Below are 18853 nucleotides of genomic sequence, written 5' to 3' on the forward strand. Positions count from 1 at the left end.
CAGCGCCAGAAGAAAAACAAATTCATGCGTTTGCGCCCAGTCAGCGTTCACTGCTTGCTACGCGGATGCTTCACTGCCGTGTCAACGTGGCGGCGAAGTCGCCGTCGGCGGGAAGGGCTCGGCGCCTCGTACGACCGGAGGGAGGACCTCGACCACATGTTCGTATAGCTCGACGGACCCACGAGCACGGCGTGGGAGTAGTTGCCCGCTCGCATGCAGCATGGCCCCATTTCATTGCCGCCACATTACCATTTCGCAGAAAAACTGGAGCAACCTAGCATCGGTACACATGACGAGGGAAGACTTAACAAACCATTTTATTGGATAAATAAAATTAGGGCTTTAGAAAGGTTACATGTGTTTTTACACCAAAATTCTCTGTAGCTAAGCAAAGCGGAATATACAATTTTGCTTCTCACATGCTGCTTACACACTGATATGGTATAAACGTGAACCCAATAGTAGCATCGATGAAAGAACAAAAGAATGATCACAAAAAGAAGTAAAAATATACAATCTTTGCCCTGATGGTGGGGAAACCACTCTCGTCCTCACTGCCCAAGCTTCCTCCATATTCCTTTCTTTGCTGTCAGGCACTTCAATTTGCCAAACACAAATCCGGACTTCTGAGGGTTGCCATCCACGAGGGAGTTCTCGTATATCTCCTTGCATTCTTGTACAACCTAAGAATCGATTATATTAGGGAGTAAGAATATGAATGATTACCAGAAAATTCAGTCAGGTGGTGGCACTAACAACCAAAATCATCAAATGTTCCCCTGTCAATAAGCAAGCGTTGGCACTTTTGTTGGACCACCGTCCACAGGTTCATGAAAATAAAGCAGTAGCGCAGATGCATATGATGTGAGAAATCTTGCGTCCATACCTCCTTGGCTTCCTTTCTTGGAATGCCTTCCCGCATCGCCACAAGCTTCTCAACGACCTCAGGCTACAAAACAAAGATGTCAAGTTGCAGAGCATAACAAGAAATGAACACACTGTTTGATGAATAGTCAAGCATCTGGAAAAATTACTGGGCAATCAGGCTGATGTTCCAGTATATTTGTGTAAATGAGAGTAAAGCTATCCAAACTCTCAGCTGAAGCTAGCTCCCTCATATCAGCCAGAATCCGCACTCTGCTTTCAACTTTCTGCAGCAGTTAAAAAAAATTCAGTGAAAACTGGTTCAAGTAAATGCAGAAGCATCAAACCTCAAAGATGCCGTTTTAGGACGATCAGTGTTCAATGACAAAAAGTCAATATCCAATTAGATTTCCATAAAATGCATGCAATAAAACTATCACATGAGGCTGTGAATAGTTTTAACTTTGAATGAATACTATACTTACTGTCACATTGATGTGCTCCCTGAAGAAATCCATAAGCACCTCTTCATCTAACCTCATCCTATCAATTGTTTCTTCTTTTATGTAGTTTTTCTGTAGGCACAAAAGGAAACACATATTAGCTATTGAAAGGGCATGTCAGGCAGCAGTGAGTGAGAATAGTTCTTGAAAGGTTTTCACAGTTCTCAGAGATAATACATATGAATTCTCTTTTTGGGCAGGGAAGTAATCTGGTAAAAAGGAAAGACCAGCTGAACCCAATGTACAATAGTGACAGTTCAGTACAGCATGTTTGTAGGAAACTACTGTAAAAAATTTTCCTTTTAGGGTGCCAATACATCTTATATGTTCCTTGAGGTCCCTCCGGATATTAATAGACATTTAGGGTACAACGAGACATGATCTAACCTAAATGTCACACTTTCAGATAGTACTAAGGGTGGTTCTGCAAACCTGAGAGAGAAGATGATCAACATACACAACAATTGTTTCCTCTATGCAAGCCTCCACAAATCTTCGAAATGATCTTTCCTCAATATACCTAAGAAAATACAAGATTATTAAATTAAAGCACATAAGGTTACACAACTATTATCAGCCTGTTAATGTTAATGTTTAACTTTGATAAACTAAATTGGCAGGAGCAGAAGTTTGAAGTGTGCAATAAACCAATACTCCATAGCTTATGAGCAATGCTACTGATGTGATAAAAAAAATAGTAAACATTAGATGTTGTAGATAAAGTTTGCAAATCCATACCATCATTTAAAACTTATTAACTTGCAGATGAGTTTCCATATTTGACAAACACATTTTTGTTCTTGATATGTTGGGATCTCACAGTAAACTACAAGCATGGCTTGATGTCGTATATTATGGTGTGATTCAATTTTCTCAAAACTATGCCACAAATCACTTCAAGAAAGCATGAAAGTGCACGTAAACAAAATATGCACAAGCAACAGGATTTTCCATGGAATATACATTCCTACATAGTTCCATTCCAACTATTTCAATTTTTGTTAGGAAAATAAAAACTTACATTTTGACATCCCCAAAATAATCAGCAAACGTTGCAACGAGATATTCTGTGACCATTCCCTCCAGCCAGTCTAAACAGAAAGAATATATGTGAGAAAACAAATTGCAACGAGAAATTTCGTGGACAAGAAAAGACACTACAAGCAGTTTGTCACAAAAATAGGCAAAAAAAAGAGTTCATATGATTGTTCGCACCTTCATGTCAAACAGTACATAAATTTAGCTTGCTTACTGGGAGGGTATTAACAGAATCATGTTGGACTCGCTACTGAATCACACATCCTTGATATACCTATACTTGGGATCCAGCACATAGCTATACAGCCAAACTGGTAGCAAATTCTCAGGGAATTTGAGGGTGTAATTGGAAGAATAGGATCGCTAAACCCTAGGGATATGGATCCCAATGCTTCCTATCTAACCAGGCCTTGAATTTTTTTAGACTGATAAACAGACCCTGGATGTTAACTGCCAACAAGCCTAACCAACTATTAGCACCAAATATGGCAAGTAGCTGTTGAAAATAATACTAGGCAACATCTACAGCAAATCCATCAATACCAGCGAAAGATAGTAAGATGATTGAGAATCATTGTAATAGTGTAAGCATGCAGCACTGTGAATCACCCCATGTTTATCTGGCAAATAAGCCTCTTATGGAATATAAGGAGCTGCAGGTGCTATTTATTCAAAACTTACCAAGAACTGATATAAATGAGTGTTTCGTTTGAGCAATGGGATGGTGATGAATCATTTTACCCTAGCTCCAAACTTAACTTTCTTGTTTGGTTTGAGGAATTGAATGGTTAGATCCATCAATAACTTATCCCACATCAGCACAATCTAGTGTAATCATGAGGAATGAGGTCATCCTACCAAAGTTCATGGGAGAGGGAGAGGGAAGGAAGGAAAATGCTGCTATGAAATAATTACCTTTCTGGTAAAGCTTCACAAGTAGATCCTGCACACCTGGGTCTTCAAAAATAACACTAACAGTTTGAAGAACGGCTTCCTGTTGAAAGAACAAATAACAAAACTTCAAATATCAGTTTGATGGATGATTTAAATATATGCATAGCTATATCATATGCATGCAGCACAAACCTTGGCAACCTCAAGAAATCCTTTGCAAGTGTCTTCAAAATTAACCTACAACACAGAGTATTTTGCTTATTGTTTAAAAACATTAATGTAAGTGAAGAGATAGATAGAAACATTGTCCAACAAAAACGACTAGCATCAAGCTCCAAATAGGGTCAATATTTACAGTTGTAAAAAGATTCAGAAAGTACAGCCAAGCACCCAGACAAGGAATCAACAGGGACCAGATTCCTCACTCAATTTGTTCTCCTGATTCAAGTTTCAAGCATCCCATTCAGAAGCGAGATTGGCTTCCAGTGGAATTTCGCTAACACAAACATTTGCATACACATAGTACTCTCTCCGGTCACAAATAAGTGATGTTCTGGACACCAACACGGTCAACAAATATTCAACTTACTAGTACTTTCTGTTACAAAATTTATAGAACATAGCAAAAATATACTTTTATTTCATGAAAAATCTACTGTATCATTTGCAAATGTCCAAACTCAGCACATAAAAAGTAATTTTCAACCACACTTTGGAATAGTTCACTTAAGAGTTAGGACAACCCCAAAACATCACATCAGTGACTGGGTGGAGTATCTGTGAAGCATGCTCCGACCCAAGAAATATACATCTGACGCTTAAGCCTTTATTTTTTAAGCTCTCCATGTTGGACATGCCAATGTTGAAAATTACATCGATATGACTAATACATATATACAAGAATGCCTCCTGATATATGCCAGGAATCTTCATTTTCATGCCAGACAAAAGTAAGAAAAACTGGTCCCTACAGGAAAACATAACCATATGGCTAACGCATATGGTCTAGTTGCTCTCTGTGCCTTTTTTTAAAAAAATGTATGTCCAGACAAAAGTAAGAAAATTGGTCCCTACAGGAAAACAGAACCAATGGCTAATGCATATGGTCTAGTCACTCTCTGTGCCTTTTTATTTTCCTTTTAATTTGTATGTCCAGACAGCTTTCCCTCTCTGGACTCTTGCCAGGAGACTATTCTTTTCTTCAGAAACAAGTAAAAAACTGACTCCTACTGGAAAATAGAACCTTGCCTCTGATACAATGCATAGTATTTCAAGTTAAAAAAGACGAAACTTCAAGAACGAGTGAGCTGTGAAACTCAAAAAACACGAAGCCATCTCCAGACAAGTTAAAACATGGTTCAAATAATGTCATCTAGGAAAGAGCAAAAGCTTTGTCACATATCCGTACCTGTTCAGCATAGTTTGGTGGAAGTGCCTCCAATGTACTGCTACTTAGCTCTGTTGAAAGTTCATAGCAATGCAGGTTATTGTTAATCTGCACACACACAGACGCACATACGCAATAAGGATAAAATAATAAGAAACAAAAAAACAGAGTTTTCACATCTCATTGAGTCCTAAATGCAGAAAACTACCAATGCACATAGTGACTCCAGACCAACATCAGAAGCTGGCTCCTCAAGTCTTTGCCTCTCAGCTGCTTGAAAATCAAGCATGACCTGCAAAGGACCAAAATAGAAGATTAAAAATAACACATTAATTGATTCCAACAGCGTGACAACAAAACCAGGTAGACACACATAATCTCAAAGGCAACTATGTAAATACCTGAATAACTGCAAGAGCAATACGGTATAGCATGACGTCTGTACTGTTGTCTCTAACTATCTGAACTTGCTCAGTCAATATTCTGAACAGATCCACTGCTGCAGGTGTATATAGTTTTCCATCCTCCTTAGTCTTTGGTGGTTGTGTTTTGTCTGCCTCCAAAATGTTGCTGTACCATTTCTATAGGAGAAAACAAGAAATGATACATGATTACCATGGTTGAGTTCATTTACAGTTCAACAGGTCTAGAAAGGAGTACCTTAGTTGTTGCCTGCATACGCTCAACATACATATTCATGAGGGGATCCAATGCGCCACTTTCAGAACAAACTTGGGCAAGTGATTCATCCACACCAAGACCAATCAGATTTTCTTGATATTGCACAACCCAACCAGTTACCTACAATGATTAGTCTATTAATGCTCTTGCTAAGAACAAAAGTCAAACATGTTTACTCATGATTCAGGAATCAAAGGAACACAGTATGGAAGTGTGTAGTTTCCACAATTCATCATGGGGAGCATAAACTATGATATTTAAAATAAGGTACCTTCAGGATATTTATATTTTGAATATCATTTGCTCTATCGCTGAGAAGTCTTAGCATCTGAATGAACCTTTCCGTATATAAGTTTACCATGAGCTGGAAAATTTCATATCTGTGCAGAAGTAAGAAACATGAAAATTTAAGACGTTAGCAATAATAAGGAAATAATTTGATTTTTTTTGTAGATCACTGTTTCTAAGGATACCTCTCCTCACAATCATCAGTATTCTATACAAGCAAAAATATCTTCCCTTTATCCCTGTCATGCTAGTTTTAGGCAATAACATAACTTCTGTATGAACTGACTTATTGAGAAATTACAAGGAACGCATATTTGGAAGCAGTCCTAAAAACTGATTCCTGAGATAAATTATGGCACACTATATGAGCTCTTAACATGCCATTTTGTCTTGTAGTTTTTTTTTTAGTTCCAGCAAGAGCTGCCTATTGTATTATGTCCAGGTGTGCACACTTGTCTAGTTATAGTAAATTGATTACCTACTTCCTGTGTTATGGAACAGATATACTAAATCTAGCAACTACTTAAAAGTGCAGTTTACACTAATTTTCAACATACCTAGGAGGAAAGCATGGTGCAACATAGTCATATATATCGCCAAGCTCGTCTCCAATCTGTATCGAAATAGAAGCAAAGTAGCGAGCTAATAAGTCAAAAAGATCTATTAGGTAAATCAACGTAAGTATATTTTCTAAAGAAACATTGCTTGATTCCAAATTGCAGGGCTCCCCCCCGGCAATCACAAGAAAAAAAAATGACATTTTGGAGATTGCACAGTCAACCAGTTCTAAGTTACTCGCAATACAATATCTCCATATGTGTTCGGAAATAGTATGTACACATTCTCCTCGACTTGAGAGGTACAGAATATCATAATTAATTTTGTTTTCAACATATATTTTGGTAGAAATAAATGGACATAGTTGTTTTGGGACCATGTCTATGTTCAAAATGCTACTGTTTTGTGATAAGGAATATTTTTAGAGAAGATCAACAACAGTTTCACGCATGCATGTCAAATCATTTTTAAATAGCTGAGAATACCGTATGGTCAGGCATGAAATGTGAACTTTTTTGTTTCTTAACCGGCATACCATTCTTCTGGAGCTCATTAGATAATACCAGGTTAACAACACTGATATATGAAGCAAACATGTTTTGACCATGAAAGCTTCAGCATCATGAATCGCATAGCTCTTAAAAAGTTCAGAACTCACGGATGTGCAAATTGTCAGTCAATAACCTAAGCTAAGAAATGGAATACTTACTGCTTTGGCTTCCTCCAAAGCTTCCATCAAATCCTCCGAAAAAACAAGCTGTGTGATCAAAACATTAGATATGAACTGTGAAAATCATAAAGTAGATCTTTAACATCCTGGATTGATTGAGGCAGTACCTCAGTAAGCAGCTTGTTGAAGCGGGCTTCAACAGCCATCCGAATACACTCATAGCATTTGTCCTTGTAGCCCTTTCCCTGAACCTTCGATTTTTCTTGAGTGCCCTTTCTTGGGGTAGCTGCTGCACCTTTTCTGCTAACATTGAGGAAGGGCAACTCAAAATAATCAGCAAGTAAAGAAGAGTTGATTATATTACTATTCTGCTAACCTTTTCTGCTGCACCTTTTCTGCTAACCTGGTAAATTATATTACTATTCATGCTTTCTCACATATGTTACAGTTGTCGGTTGAAATCGATACCTTAAGATAATAGACTAAAATAGCGCTGTGAAGGGTCAAGTTGTGTGGAACACTAGAAAGGCAATATAATCAATAGTAGAAGCAAGTCATCAAGTCTTTTAGCAAACATAGAATGCAAGTTAAACATCTATACAGTGCTACAGAAGGCCACACTAAAGGGGGGAATGAAGATAATGTTGGGTAAAATGTACCATGATAACTGAAATAATAGCCCTGTTTGCTCATAAGCCAATTTAGTTGATGGTAGATTTGCGTAACATGTAATTGCAGTTCCAAATACGTATACATGAAAGACATACTATGTCATGCCATGATCATCAGAATAATATCAATATGCAAAAATGTTTGAAAGGTTCTCTGTCATCTTTGTTGCTTGTAAATTCATTTACTTTTCTTTTTGAAGGGTTGTAGATTCATTTACTTAACTCAGACACTACTGTAAGGTGCGCAGATGTGCAGATGCTAAACACAAAATGCACATAATTCTATGCTATGTATATCAACAATAGCATTCAAACAAAGGATAATACCAAAAGGATTTATGACTGCTCCTCTAAGGCATGAAATATAACATACTGGATGAACAGAAATTTATCTGAAGTGGAAAAGGAGAAGTGTACTTTGCAGTTCTACGTTGGTTTGTTATTGTCGCCATAGCGCCTGCACCCTCGGCCTCAGCTGCTTCTTCTGCAACTTGTTGATCTATGATCTCTTGCATTTCAACAACCCTGATGTAGTCCAAAAACAAAATTGATGTAGGTATGTAAATATGTGGGTGCTATACTGCTATGACATATATCTACTAGAAAACAAATAGGAAATATTGGCGATACAACTGAATGTATAACTCTTCAAATTGTATTATTGAAAATATATTCATTGGCAAAGATATTAATAAAGTGGAAGTGAGAAAGGGAGGGTGGAAAATGTCATTCCATGAGAACACACAGGTATATCTACAGGGCACATAACCATAAAGCAGGTTGTAAAATGTAACCACTAGCCTTTCAACTATTCATCTCCAAGATTAGCACTTGAAAATACTCAAAGAAAAATTTTGAAGAATGAGATGTACCTCAAAGCTCTAACCAATGTCTGAGGGCTGCAAAAAGAAAAGGTGGAAGCATAAATATTAGCATACATAGCACATGAGAAAGTATGCATACCATACATCAAATGTAACGAAAGCATTTATATTTGAGTTGACTCTTGCCGTATTGATCAACATTTTTTTGGATAAATAAATAGAAAGTACAAAATCAACAGATACATGTGCCATTTAGATCATAGCAAGCTGTAACATGGTTAGTGAATTCATTTTAATTAGATAGTGAAATATAAGGTGGGGAAATGTGTAGAACAATATACTGCGCATCATATTTGCAGATACCTTCCAGAAAAAGCCACGGGCTGAAGAGGAAAAGGTAACAGCAATGGAAACAGGGTGCTTTAAATATAAGATAGCCTATACTTGTCTCTAGGGGTTGTTTGGTTCAAGAATTTGAATTTCTCTTGCTCAAAGGGAAAACATTTTATTTCAATTTTTAAAAGCAATTATTTCATCTGGTCTTTAACAGTAAAGAAACCTGCTTCTTGCAAGACCTAATATTTAGTACTTTGCACAAGGCACATACGAGGAAAAAAAATCTGAAGTGACCAAAATCTAGGGATCCAACACAGTGCCTCGACTTTAAAAGTAGGAATAAAGCTATAAAGTCATTTTTCATGTTGCACAGTATAGAGAATGCACACAGCAAAAAAAAAAAGTAGGGTACCTCTCTTTTGCAAGTTTGAAAAAGTTGGTGATATGGCCCCATAATGTCTTCTCAAATGTTTCCCATGTTCGATCAACATCCTCAAAGTATTCTCTGTGGAGTGAAGAAGAATCCGGTCATCCACAGAAGTGAATTATACTTAATTGCAATACAGGCCACAAAAAAGATGTAACATTTATTGATATTCTAAAATAGGCTAGTTCTGAAGATGAAAAATTCAGTATCAGTTAGGTAAACTTGTAAATCTAAACACATCATCCTCACGTGTGCTATCAGCAATAGTTCTATTACCTGTGCATTGGACACAAAACATGATTTATAAAAAGAAAAACTAAATGTTCTGCAGATGAACTAGACTTAAAAAAGTAGAGCATGGCTGGTTGAGTACAGTTGCAGTAAAACTTCTTTGTAACAAAAGTAAATGCTACAGGTAGTTAGTTAATTATTGATTTATGTGACCTTAGAATGAAGTCATGAACCAGCATCTGTTAAAAATGCTTAGCTTATTCTAACAAATAACAATGGAGGTGAAAGGAAAATAAAAATAAGGACGGTGTGTCACATGACAATTAATATTAGCTAGAAACTAGTTCAGCTTTTGAAGTTTAAGCAGAACCTTAGCCTGCCAACTTCTTCCTTATGAGATGCAGCAGCAGCTAGAGCAAAACGCCTCTTTCCATCAAGAGCTGTTAATCTCTAATTTCAACACAAGAAAGATGACGCGGGAAAGTCAGATAAATAGGGTATTACAATTATGGCATCCAATTATAGTGTTAATTGATAAGTCAAAGAAGGAAAAAAACAACCTCATAAGTGTGAATTAACTCTTTGTCATTGCTTAATGAGTCGCGTGCTGCAGCCGCCTCAACAGAAATGGACATCATACCTCCCATATCCTACCAGCAGGCAAACAAATATATAATTAAGTTTCCATGGTCCTCTAACGTGGTTAGCTTGATCTTTACAGAATTAAGAAAATGTAAATAACATAATGCAAAAGAGTGTGGATATAGTGGTATCATTAAATTCAGTCAGCAAACCTTTAAAGTTGTGTTCAGATTGTTTCTTGCATTGCTAAGGAGCTTGATCTTGTCATGGTTCTCAATTAAAGTTTGACACTCCTGACACAACCTGCAATTGATTAATGGCAATAGGACTGAGAAATGAAGAAAAACATAGATATTTTTTTTAAGTATGCCAGCCTAGCGTATCAGGCAGGTAAGAGCGTGTGAAAATGCAGAAATCAAGATAAGTAGCTTACTTGTCTATATCTATGAAGTTCTCACGTAGTTTGTTTATTGTTTCCTGAGATAAGGCTAGAGCACTGATACCAGCATGGGCTTGCTCAACCTGTCGGTTTTCAAGCATACCCAAAATATATGTTCAAAAAAAAAAAGCATACCCAAAAATAACTCATCATCCAGCAGACATACATGAAGGGAGGGGGGGGGCATGTAGATGACAGAAGCAGCAATAGTAACTAATATAACTCAAGATGATAATAATAGTTCAGTTAATAAGTTGGCAACCCATAGAAAATATTAAGGAATACCTGTTCTGCCACCATTGTACTGAGCTGTGCATCATTTGTCTGAAATTTTTTTAAAAGACAGTCAGACAATAAAGAGGCACATGAAGTGATTGAAATAATGAAATCTAAAGAAGATCATATCATACAATTTTCTACAGATCAAGTCATATTCTAGCATGCTTTCTTTTGATCTAATTTCATACATATAATTAAAGCTTGTCAAGCAATCCCCCTGCAGCCCTGCCAAACCTAAGAATTGATAAATCTTGCTCCGCACCCAAGCTGTTCTATAGGATAACCAATCTAATTTAATACATTTCTGCAGATATCTTTATAAAATGAATTCGCAGATTAAAGCACTCAAACAGAAAAAACATATGGCGAGCTTACAATCAAGATAATGAAATATAAAGAAATAAAGCAGTCGTAGGAATGACGTGACTAAATAAAGAGAGGATAATCATTGCGATGATCATCTCTGGACAATTCAAACATTCTCCTAAATGGAAATTACACAAGTTGGTTAACTGACAAAGAAGTAAACAAAAAGAGAAGCAGGAAAGGTCTAAACAGTGGACATCAGCATTTTGTTCTGGTTTATCTCTCCACCCATCTTATTTCTTTATGAAGCTGTGAGATATAATTTTCCTGAACAAAATGTGAGTACAAATTTGTTCATCTAATTTTTTTCTGAACAAAATGTGAGTACAAATTGAACCACTGAAAGCATGGGTTTCAAACGTTATTAGCAGTCTCAGATAGCTAGCACCTTTATCTGCCAATCTGAAAAGAAACACACATTTATATCGAAGCTGCAGATAGCTCGCAAGGATTGAACCTACTGTCGATGCTTTTAAACTTAGCAGGTCCAGCTTGACTGCAGATAAATGTTTTGGTGAAATTGTGCATTACTTCAACAAACTACATGAATATCAGCTAAATAGCTGATAGAGACCAGCACATAATTTCATCCTACATCACCATTTCTCATGGACAAATTGTCTAATACTGAATCCCAACGAAATTGAACCTAATCACTCACTTCTCGGACGTCACACTATAATAAGCTGACTCGCACACACATAACTAGTCCTTGGTCGTAACTTCCCGAATCTAATAACCAGACTCTGGGAATAAGATTCAGCTATGATCCACGCCACGAGCTCAATTGCAGCCAAAACAGAAGCAGCGTATCAGGGCTCAGAGCGGAGGACAAAAACTACATGGAGAGGTGGCGTGGAACCATATTGAGAATGCCAATCAGGGTTTACCCGACCCATTCGCCGACTGCCTGAGATTCCGATGCAATTGGCGGCACTACCGCGAGTGAAATTGCGAGGTCTCTGGGGTGGATCACGTCACCTGCTGCCGCGCGAGGTAGTCGGATTTGATGGAGGCGATGGAGGAGAGCAGCTCCGGGAGCGGGAGCAGCTTGGCCACCTCGCGCACCGCGGCCTCCTTCGCCTCGATGCCCAGATCCTCCATGGCCGCCGGCCGACGCGGACGCCGACGCCAGCAGCCTGCGCGCCGCCGGCCCCGCGCTGCCTCGCGAGTCGCCTCCGAATCCGGTGGGAGAAGGGCGCGGTGGGGATGGGAGACGGAGAGAGATCGTGAGGAAGGCTGGTGACCTGGTCTGGTGTGGTGTGGTTTCGGTCCTGGTGGTTGAAGGTGACCAACGGGGAGAACAGCCGAACAGGTAAGGTGCCAGATCTCACATTTCTCTGAGCAACTCCGAGGGCTAGTTTGGGAGGGCCAATCCCGGTGATCCCATACTTTTTCCTGGGCTGAACCCCCGCACCGTAATTCGGCTCGGGGCTAAAATTTCATGCCGGTTGGGAGCCCATCCGGCGGGGAAGGTTGACCCATCCCTGCCTTTTTCATTAGGTGAGACCTCCCCGCCTCAAGACATCGGATACATCTCCCCCATCCCGCTCGCAGGCGACGCCAGCGTCGCTCCTGCACCTCCCCATCGTTGTGCCTCACCGTCGCTGCTCCTCCCCATCCTCACCGTCGCTGCTCCTCCCCATCCTCCCCGTCGCCTCCCCATCCAGACCGCATCGCCTCCCCGTTGCCCCCTGCCTCTATCTAGGTGCCGCCACCCCTCCGACGTCCAAGTGTCGGCCCCTCCGCCTGCCACCGCAACTCCATCTCCCTGTTCAGGTGCCGCCTCTCTGCCTTCATCTCGTTACTCCTGGGCACCAATCTGCGATGACGTCCCGAGCGCTGCTGTGTAGGCTCTTAGTTTTTCTGAATCTCGTGTGATTTTGCCCTAGATCTCAGTTTTTCTGTGTGCTCTCTGTGTAGGCTGAGCTAAAGGAGAGGCTGGCCAAGGTGTACGAGGTGAAGGACCCTAACACCATCTTCGTCTTCAAGTTCCACACCCACTTTGGAGAAGGCAAGTCCAGTGGCTTCGGCCTCATCTACGACAACCTCGAGGCCGCCAAGAAGTTCGAGCCTAAGTACCGCCTCATCAGGGTATGTTGCCATCCGACCTCTGCTTCTATGGCACTGAGACAGTAACCTTATCTTAAGTGAAAGTGTAATTACTGATTATATTTGTGGCTTATACGTGTCACCACTAATTTGTATTGTTAGTATATTTTTAAGTATAAATCATGCTGCAATGTTTCGATTTGTTTTTGTGGGAACATCCTGAAGAGAAGTACACATGTTAAAGTAGAGGCTAGTTGTGCATAAGCACCTGAGCTGCAAAGTATCGAGAAGTAGATGTGTCTTACTATGCAGTTCAAAAATATCTTTATAATAGTGATACCGGCTTTCTGGAACTGGTTTACGTTGAGAGTTACTTGTTACACTAAAAATAGTAGTTGGTTCTTGTGACCAAATCTTTTGGAACAGTGCTGGAACTATCTTGTAGTCATCTGTTATGCTTGTGCTTTTTTGCATGGATCCATGAACATAATATTCCTGCATAATAGTAAGGTTACCATGGGGTTGAACAAGACATTGATCTGTTAAAACTTGAAGCTGATAAAATCTGTTATCTAGTTTTGAGGGGGCAAGGTATGCTGAAATGTCTCCCACAGGAAAATACTTGCTGAATCGCTATTTCTGGTTCACACTAGATAACCACTATTTTTTTTGTCATTTTTTCCCTTTGCTAGAAACATCATTACATTGATTGAATTGCTTGATTGGTCATAGAAGAATATACTGTATGGGTCAATTTGTTTATATCATGTATTGGTTAGTAATAACTAATTAATTAACTAACATGCTTGAATTTCTTCGATCAACTGAACCTTCTTTAATTTATTGGTTAGTAGTAACTAATTTATTTTCTTATATCATGTATTGGTCAGTAGTAACTAATTAATTAATTTGTGCATGCATGCGTTGATCATGTACTTCTAGCTAGCTAGATGATCTGAAGTTCTGAATGGCATGTGCCAAAATTGAAGTTGAAGTATTCTTTTTCTTTTTTTCTTTTTTCTTTTTCTTTTTTTCCTATACCACATACATTTGAGTGACATAGTTTACTTGCCTTACCATATACATACATATAGATAATGGAATCTTGGGATGATGAAGTTAGGAGATTCATGCTAGAGTAGGAAGAAGAGGATGACGAGCTATTCCTAGTTATGGTCCTCGTGCTTCAGCAGTGTTTATATGAGGAGAAAAAATCGGAGCACACCTCAACTTTGCCTGGTGCTGAAAAGGTTAGACAAATCTTGGAAGGCCGCGAGAATTGGTGCAAAGTGGAGTTCAGGATGGAGCATGAGATATTTAGAGTTATAGCAAATTATCCTAGAGTTGAGAACTTGTTACGTGACACCCGTGGTGTTAGAGTTGAGGAGCAGCTGGGAATGTTTATGTTCATGCTCTCTCATAATGCAAGCACCGATAGGCTAAAAAAGAAATACCAATATAGTGGTGAGACAATTCATAGGAAAATAACAGAGTTCTTCGATATAATTCCAGCACTGACTCGTAGATTCTTGAAGCTCAAATATGAACCATACATATGTGAAGATTGCATCAGACCCTCGATTTATGCCTTTCTTCCAGAACTACATTGGGGCCATTGATGGCACTCATGTCCCTATCACCATTGCACAAGAAAAAGTCACTCCTTGCAGAAATAGGAAAAGAACCTTGTCATAGAACATGATGTGTGCATGTGACTTTGATTTAAATTTCACTTTCATCTCATGTGGTTGGGAAGGATCTGCATCTGATGCAGGGGTCCTACAGTCTACACATGCGAAGGTTTTTCATGTGCTTGTGGGGAAGTTCTACCTTGTAGATGGTGGATACGCAAATACATCCTCATTCATTTCTCCATACCGAGGAGTTAGGTATCACCTTAGTGAGTTGAGGAGACATGGAAATCAGTATGCAAATTACAAAGAATTGTTCAACCATCGGCATTCGCAGCTACGCAATCATATTGAAAGGGCTTTTGGCGTGCTAAAAAACGATTTCCAATCCTGAAAGTTGGAACATTTCATCCAATTGAGAATCAAATTAAAATTTCAGCGGCAACTGCAGTATTTCACAATCCCATTAGAGGGCAAAATGGGAACGAAGGGTGGCTGGATCACCAACCAAATAATATCAACCCATTGATTATGCTGAGTTGTCAAAGGGGGATAACAACTACCCAAATGATCTGCAATCAAATGATGGAAGCACCCTACGAGACCAAATTGCCCTTCAGATGTGGGCTGCCCATAATAATTAGGTGAAGCATAAGGGCCAGTTTGGCAGGGCTCCGGCTCCTCTGAAAACGGCTCCGGCTCTAGCTCCTCTGGTGGAGTGGCTTCTCTGGTGGAGCTGAAGCCGTTTTGGAAAAGGTTTGGCAAAACAGCTCCACCCTGTTTTTCATGAATGGATTGGAGGTGTCAAATGTCGAATATGCCCCTTGATATATGACTTGATTGTTTAGCTGAATTGTATGTTTCCCTTCCATTTATAATTTTAGTTCATATAAATTAAAAAATAAATAGAAATATTTTCTAGATCTCATCTTTTAGATGGTTTGTGTCTTTGTGATGGTCACGTCTTTGCTCATTTGCAATTACTAGCTACTGGATTTTACAAAAGATGAGGCATAGTCCTCAACATTAATAGTAGTGGTTTTTACAAAAGATGAGGCATAATCCTCGCATCAACCATAGAAGCCAACATAATGCTCATGATGATCTAGACAGAAATATCACCCTTGCAAGGTCATCACAGAATCTATCCATTGCTCGATCATTCGATTCAGAGGTTGATGTATCGCTTGCATTTTGGGAAGGAAGATGTCGTGCATATCTTGATGGTATGGTAGGCACATAATCAAGATTCCGATCATATTTGCGAAAATGTTTATCTTGTGCATTGTTCTCACGAATGAAGTTATGGAGGCACATGGTTGCGGAAATGATCATCATTTGCTTCTCCAATGGAAAAGTTGGCATCTTGAGAAGTATTCTCCATTTCATTTTCAACACTCCAAAAGCACGCTCTACCACATTACGAAGACTTGAATGCAAATGATTAAAGAGCTCATGCTCACCGCTTGGAGCAGGACCCCTCCTCCATTCTGGCACATGGTACCTTGCGCCCTTGTATGGAGCTAAGTAGCCAGGTCTATTCGGGTACCCAGCATCAACAAACATTGTAATATTTTCCTAAGCACATATGTAAAATTATATGAGCTACATTCTAAATATGTCCATGTGCACACTTATGACAACTATAACAGAATATGAACCTACCTGCAGGAGGGTGAGGGAATTTGTCATAATCATGTCTTAGTGCATGGAACAACACATTGGTGTCATGCATAGATCTAGGCTGTCCAATAGATGCATATGTAAATCGCAAGTCAAAATCACAACAACAAGAACATTTAGTGTCGCTTTGCCACTTCGGCCAATATATCTTATGAGGTAATGAGGAGGTGGTGTTGCCAAAATGTGAGTACCATCTAGTGCACCAATGCAATCTTTGAAATGTGGCATCATCCTCCGATCATTACTGATCCTTGAGTGTGTAGTATTGAAGTTAGGATCAATAGGTCTTATGTAGTCCTTACACATACCCACCACACAATTCAAAACCTCCTCAAATTTTCTACTGATGGTTTCTGAAGAATGGTTGAATATACCATCGATAGCACCGTTCGACATACCTTGGCCACACACAAGGAGGAACATAGCAAGTGATTCCATAGAATTTATGTGCACAGATGACTCAAGACCATATGAACTCGCTAGCAAATCATGCAGCTGGTAGAATAGGTGTGGGTCCATCCTGAACATCTTAAGGCTCTGTCCTGGAGTCTGAAGTTTTTCCATAGTCCAACCAAAGCCACTCTGTGATGGAGTTCTATTCTCATTTTTGTCATGATATGTCAAGAAATATTTGGAAGCAAGCATAGCAGTCATAAATTGAATATTTTGAGCACCCCTCAACAATGCAAGAGTTTTCACAGTCCATTCATCATCATCAAAATCACTTTCATCAGTCTCATGAGAAGAATAATCAGATCAGTTCATTACACAAAGAATAATCATTAAAAAGGTTGTTTGCCGAGTGCCCGATGGATTGCAAATGGCAAATCTTTTAGCACTCGACAAATATCGTGTTTCCGGTAGTGGATGAAGCTTGCTCGATGGAGGTCGTGGAGGGCACCACCGGGTCGGTGCAGATGCAGGGCTTGAGGGCGCCGGATGGATCGAAGGAGCTATCCTCTCCTCGGCTTCTTCCTCTGGCCGTCCTCCGTTGGGTCGGTGGGTTCATTGGCTTCGGTTAGGCCCCAGCACGATCGCCTGGTTCGGGCGATGTCAGCGAACAGCGAGCCGCCGGTGACGAGATGGGGTCGTCAAGGTCTTCCGGGCTTCAACGCCGTCTCTTGTTATCGATGGGCGTCGACCTGATATCCTGATGGCGATGAGAGCCTGATGGGCAATGGGGCAGTCTTGGTGACTCGCTCCCCCGTCCATCAACTCGTCGACGATCCCCTTTCCTCGTCCGTTAGCCCCTTCTGGAAAAGAAAAGAAAAGCCCCCGACGTCGGGGCTTTATATAGGCAGGAATTAGGGCGGCGTATGGAGTCTTGGGTCCATGGACGCGCCACCTTTTAGTTGAATTGAGCCCTTGTTTAGTTCATCCCCAACTCCCAACTTTGGCACTATGCAAAAAGAAGATTCCCCATCACATCAAACTTGCAATACATGCATGGAGTACTAAATGTAGACGAAATTAAAAACTAATTGCACAGTTTTGTTGTACTTTGCGAGACGAATCTTTTGAGCCTAATTAGTCAATGTTTGGACAATAATTCACAAATACAAACGAAGCGCTACAATGTACTACAGTGCTGTAACAGTAATTTGACACCTTCAAACTTTGCCAACTAAACCAGGCCTGAAACGCGCGGATTGCGCTGCGCGGTCGTTCATCGCGATTACCACGTCGGTTCAAGTATTGGGTGGGCACACACGCCTGGTTGAGTCTGTGCTCCCTGAGCTGTGGGACTAGCCAGGTACGAGCCCATCTCCTAGTTGCACAGATGCGTGTACGAGAAGGGGAGCACTGGAGCTCCGTTCGCAACCAACAAAGATCTTTTAAGCTTATCCCGTGCGGCAGCACAGCAACAGGATGACCGATGGGTCAGACTCGTTGCCGGCTAGCGATTCATGTACGTATACGCAGCACATTGCACGCGTATCTCATCTGGACTTTGATCGTGTACAGGACGCGATGCGTAATGGCTGCCTCCTCCAGCTACGTGCTTCTTCTTATGAATAATATACGCGACAATGTATACATATTTTATATTGGCTTACCTAATTGCAAGCATTCACGTTTCGCGGAGGGTTTTTGGACCTTCGCCGAGTGCCTGGGGCACTCGGCGAACTGTCTGTTTCCCGTAGTGCTTGCTAGCTTCCTTCTTGTTTTTCTTTCTTGCTTCTTTTCTTTTCTTGCTTGGAGATAGCACATATGACCCATATTAAGATATATAGCTCACATGTGATAATATATTTGAAAGATTTGCACAAAATCTCGTCAAACACCATGAGCATGCATGCCGCGCTACCTGAGGCGCGCGCGCAGAGATGCCTGTATGTTCAGCAGCTCAACCAGCTAGCTGGATATTCTCGGCGAGTAGGTAGCCTAGCCGGCTATGCTTGTATGCACGGCGAGTACGTCTGCGACACCGTGACACCAACAGCAAGAA

General features: G+C 40.2%; 1 protein-coding gene and 1 pseudogene across 2 annotated transcripts; one reads left to right on the forward strand and one right to left on the reverse strand.

Annotated features, from left to right (window-relative positions):
- Positions 1–298: 298 nt before the first annotated feature.
- LOC117838216 (exocyst complex component SEC6) lies at positions 299–12353 on the reverse strand. Of its 2 annotated transcripts, none has more exons than XM_034718163.2 (25): positions 12020–12353; positions 10679–10717; positions 10388–10476; positions 10167–10257; positions 9933–10022; positions 9743–9822; positions 9127–9219; positions 8427–8453; positions 7972–8079; positions 7051–7186; positions 6923–6970; positions 6213–6268; positions 5639–5747; positions 5347–5487; positions 5088–5267; positions 4895–4978; positions 4708–4794; positions 3492–3536; positions 3321–3399; positions 2389–2458; positions 1800–1887; positions 1350–1439; positions 1035–1151; positions 887–949; positions 299–683 (listed from the first exon to the last, which is right to left on the reverse strand). In XM_034718163.2, the coding sequence occupies exons 1-25, from the start codon at positions 12140–12142 to the stop codon at positions 552–554; spliced, it is 2265 nt and encodes a 754-aa protein (XP_034574054.1). In that variant the 5' UTR covers positions 12143–12353; the 3' UTR covers positions 299–551. The 2 variants fall into 2 exon arrangements, with proteins under 2 accessions (XP_034574054.1, XP_034574061.1); XM_034718170.2 differs by having other exon boundaries at positions 7051–7183; positions 12020–12352.
- Positions 12354–12865: 512 nt separating this feature from the next.
- On the forward strand, positions 12866–15365 carry LOC140221695 (uncharacterized; annotated as a pseudogene).
- The last annotated feature ends 3488 nt before the right edge of the window (positions 15366–18853 follow it).

The sequence above is a fragment of the Setaria viridis genome, chromosome 1 (genome assembly GCF_005286985.2).
Source record: "Setaria viridis chromosome 1, Setaria_viridis_v4.0, whole genome shotgun sequence".
Classification (NCBI taxonomy): Eukaryota; Viridiplantae; Streptophyta; class Magnoliopsida; order Poales; family Poaceae; genus Setaria; species Setaria viridis.

Excerpts from the sequence above, each read along its gene's own strand:
- LOC117838216 (XM_034718163.2), bottom strand. The coding sequence starts at position 12,142 with ATGGAGGATCTGGGCATCGAGGCGAAGGAGGCCGCGGTGCGCGAGGTG. Across the intron at positions 10,477-10,678 it reads GTACAATGGTGGCAGAACAG|GTTGAGCAAGCCCATGCTGG; the intron begins GTATTCCTTAAT and ends GAAAACCGACAG. Across the intron at positions 4,795-4,894 it reads TGGAGTCACTATGTGCATTG|ATTAACAATAACCTGCATTG; the intron begins GTAGTTTTCTGC and ends GTGTGTGTGCAG.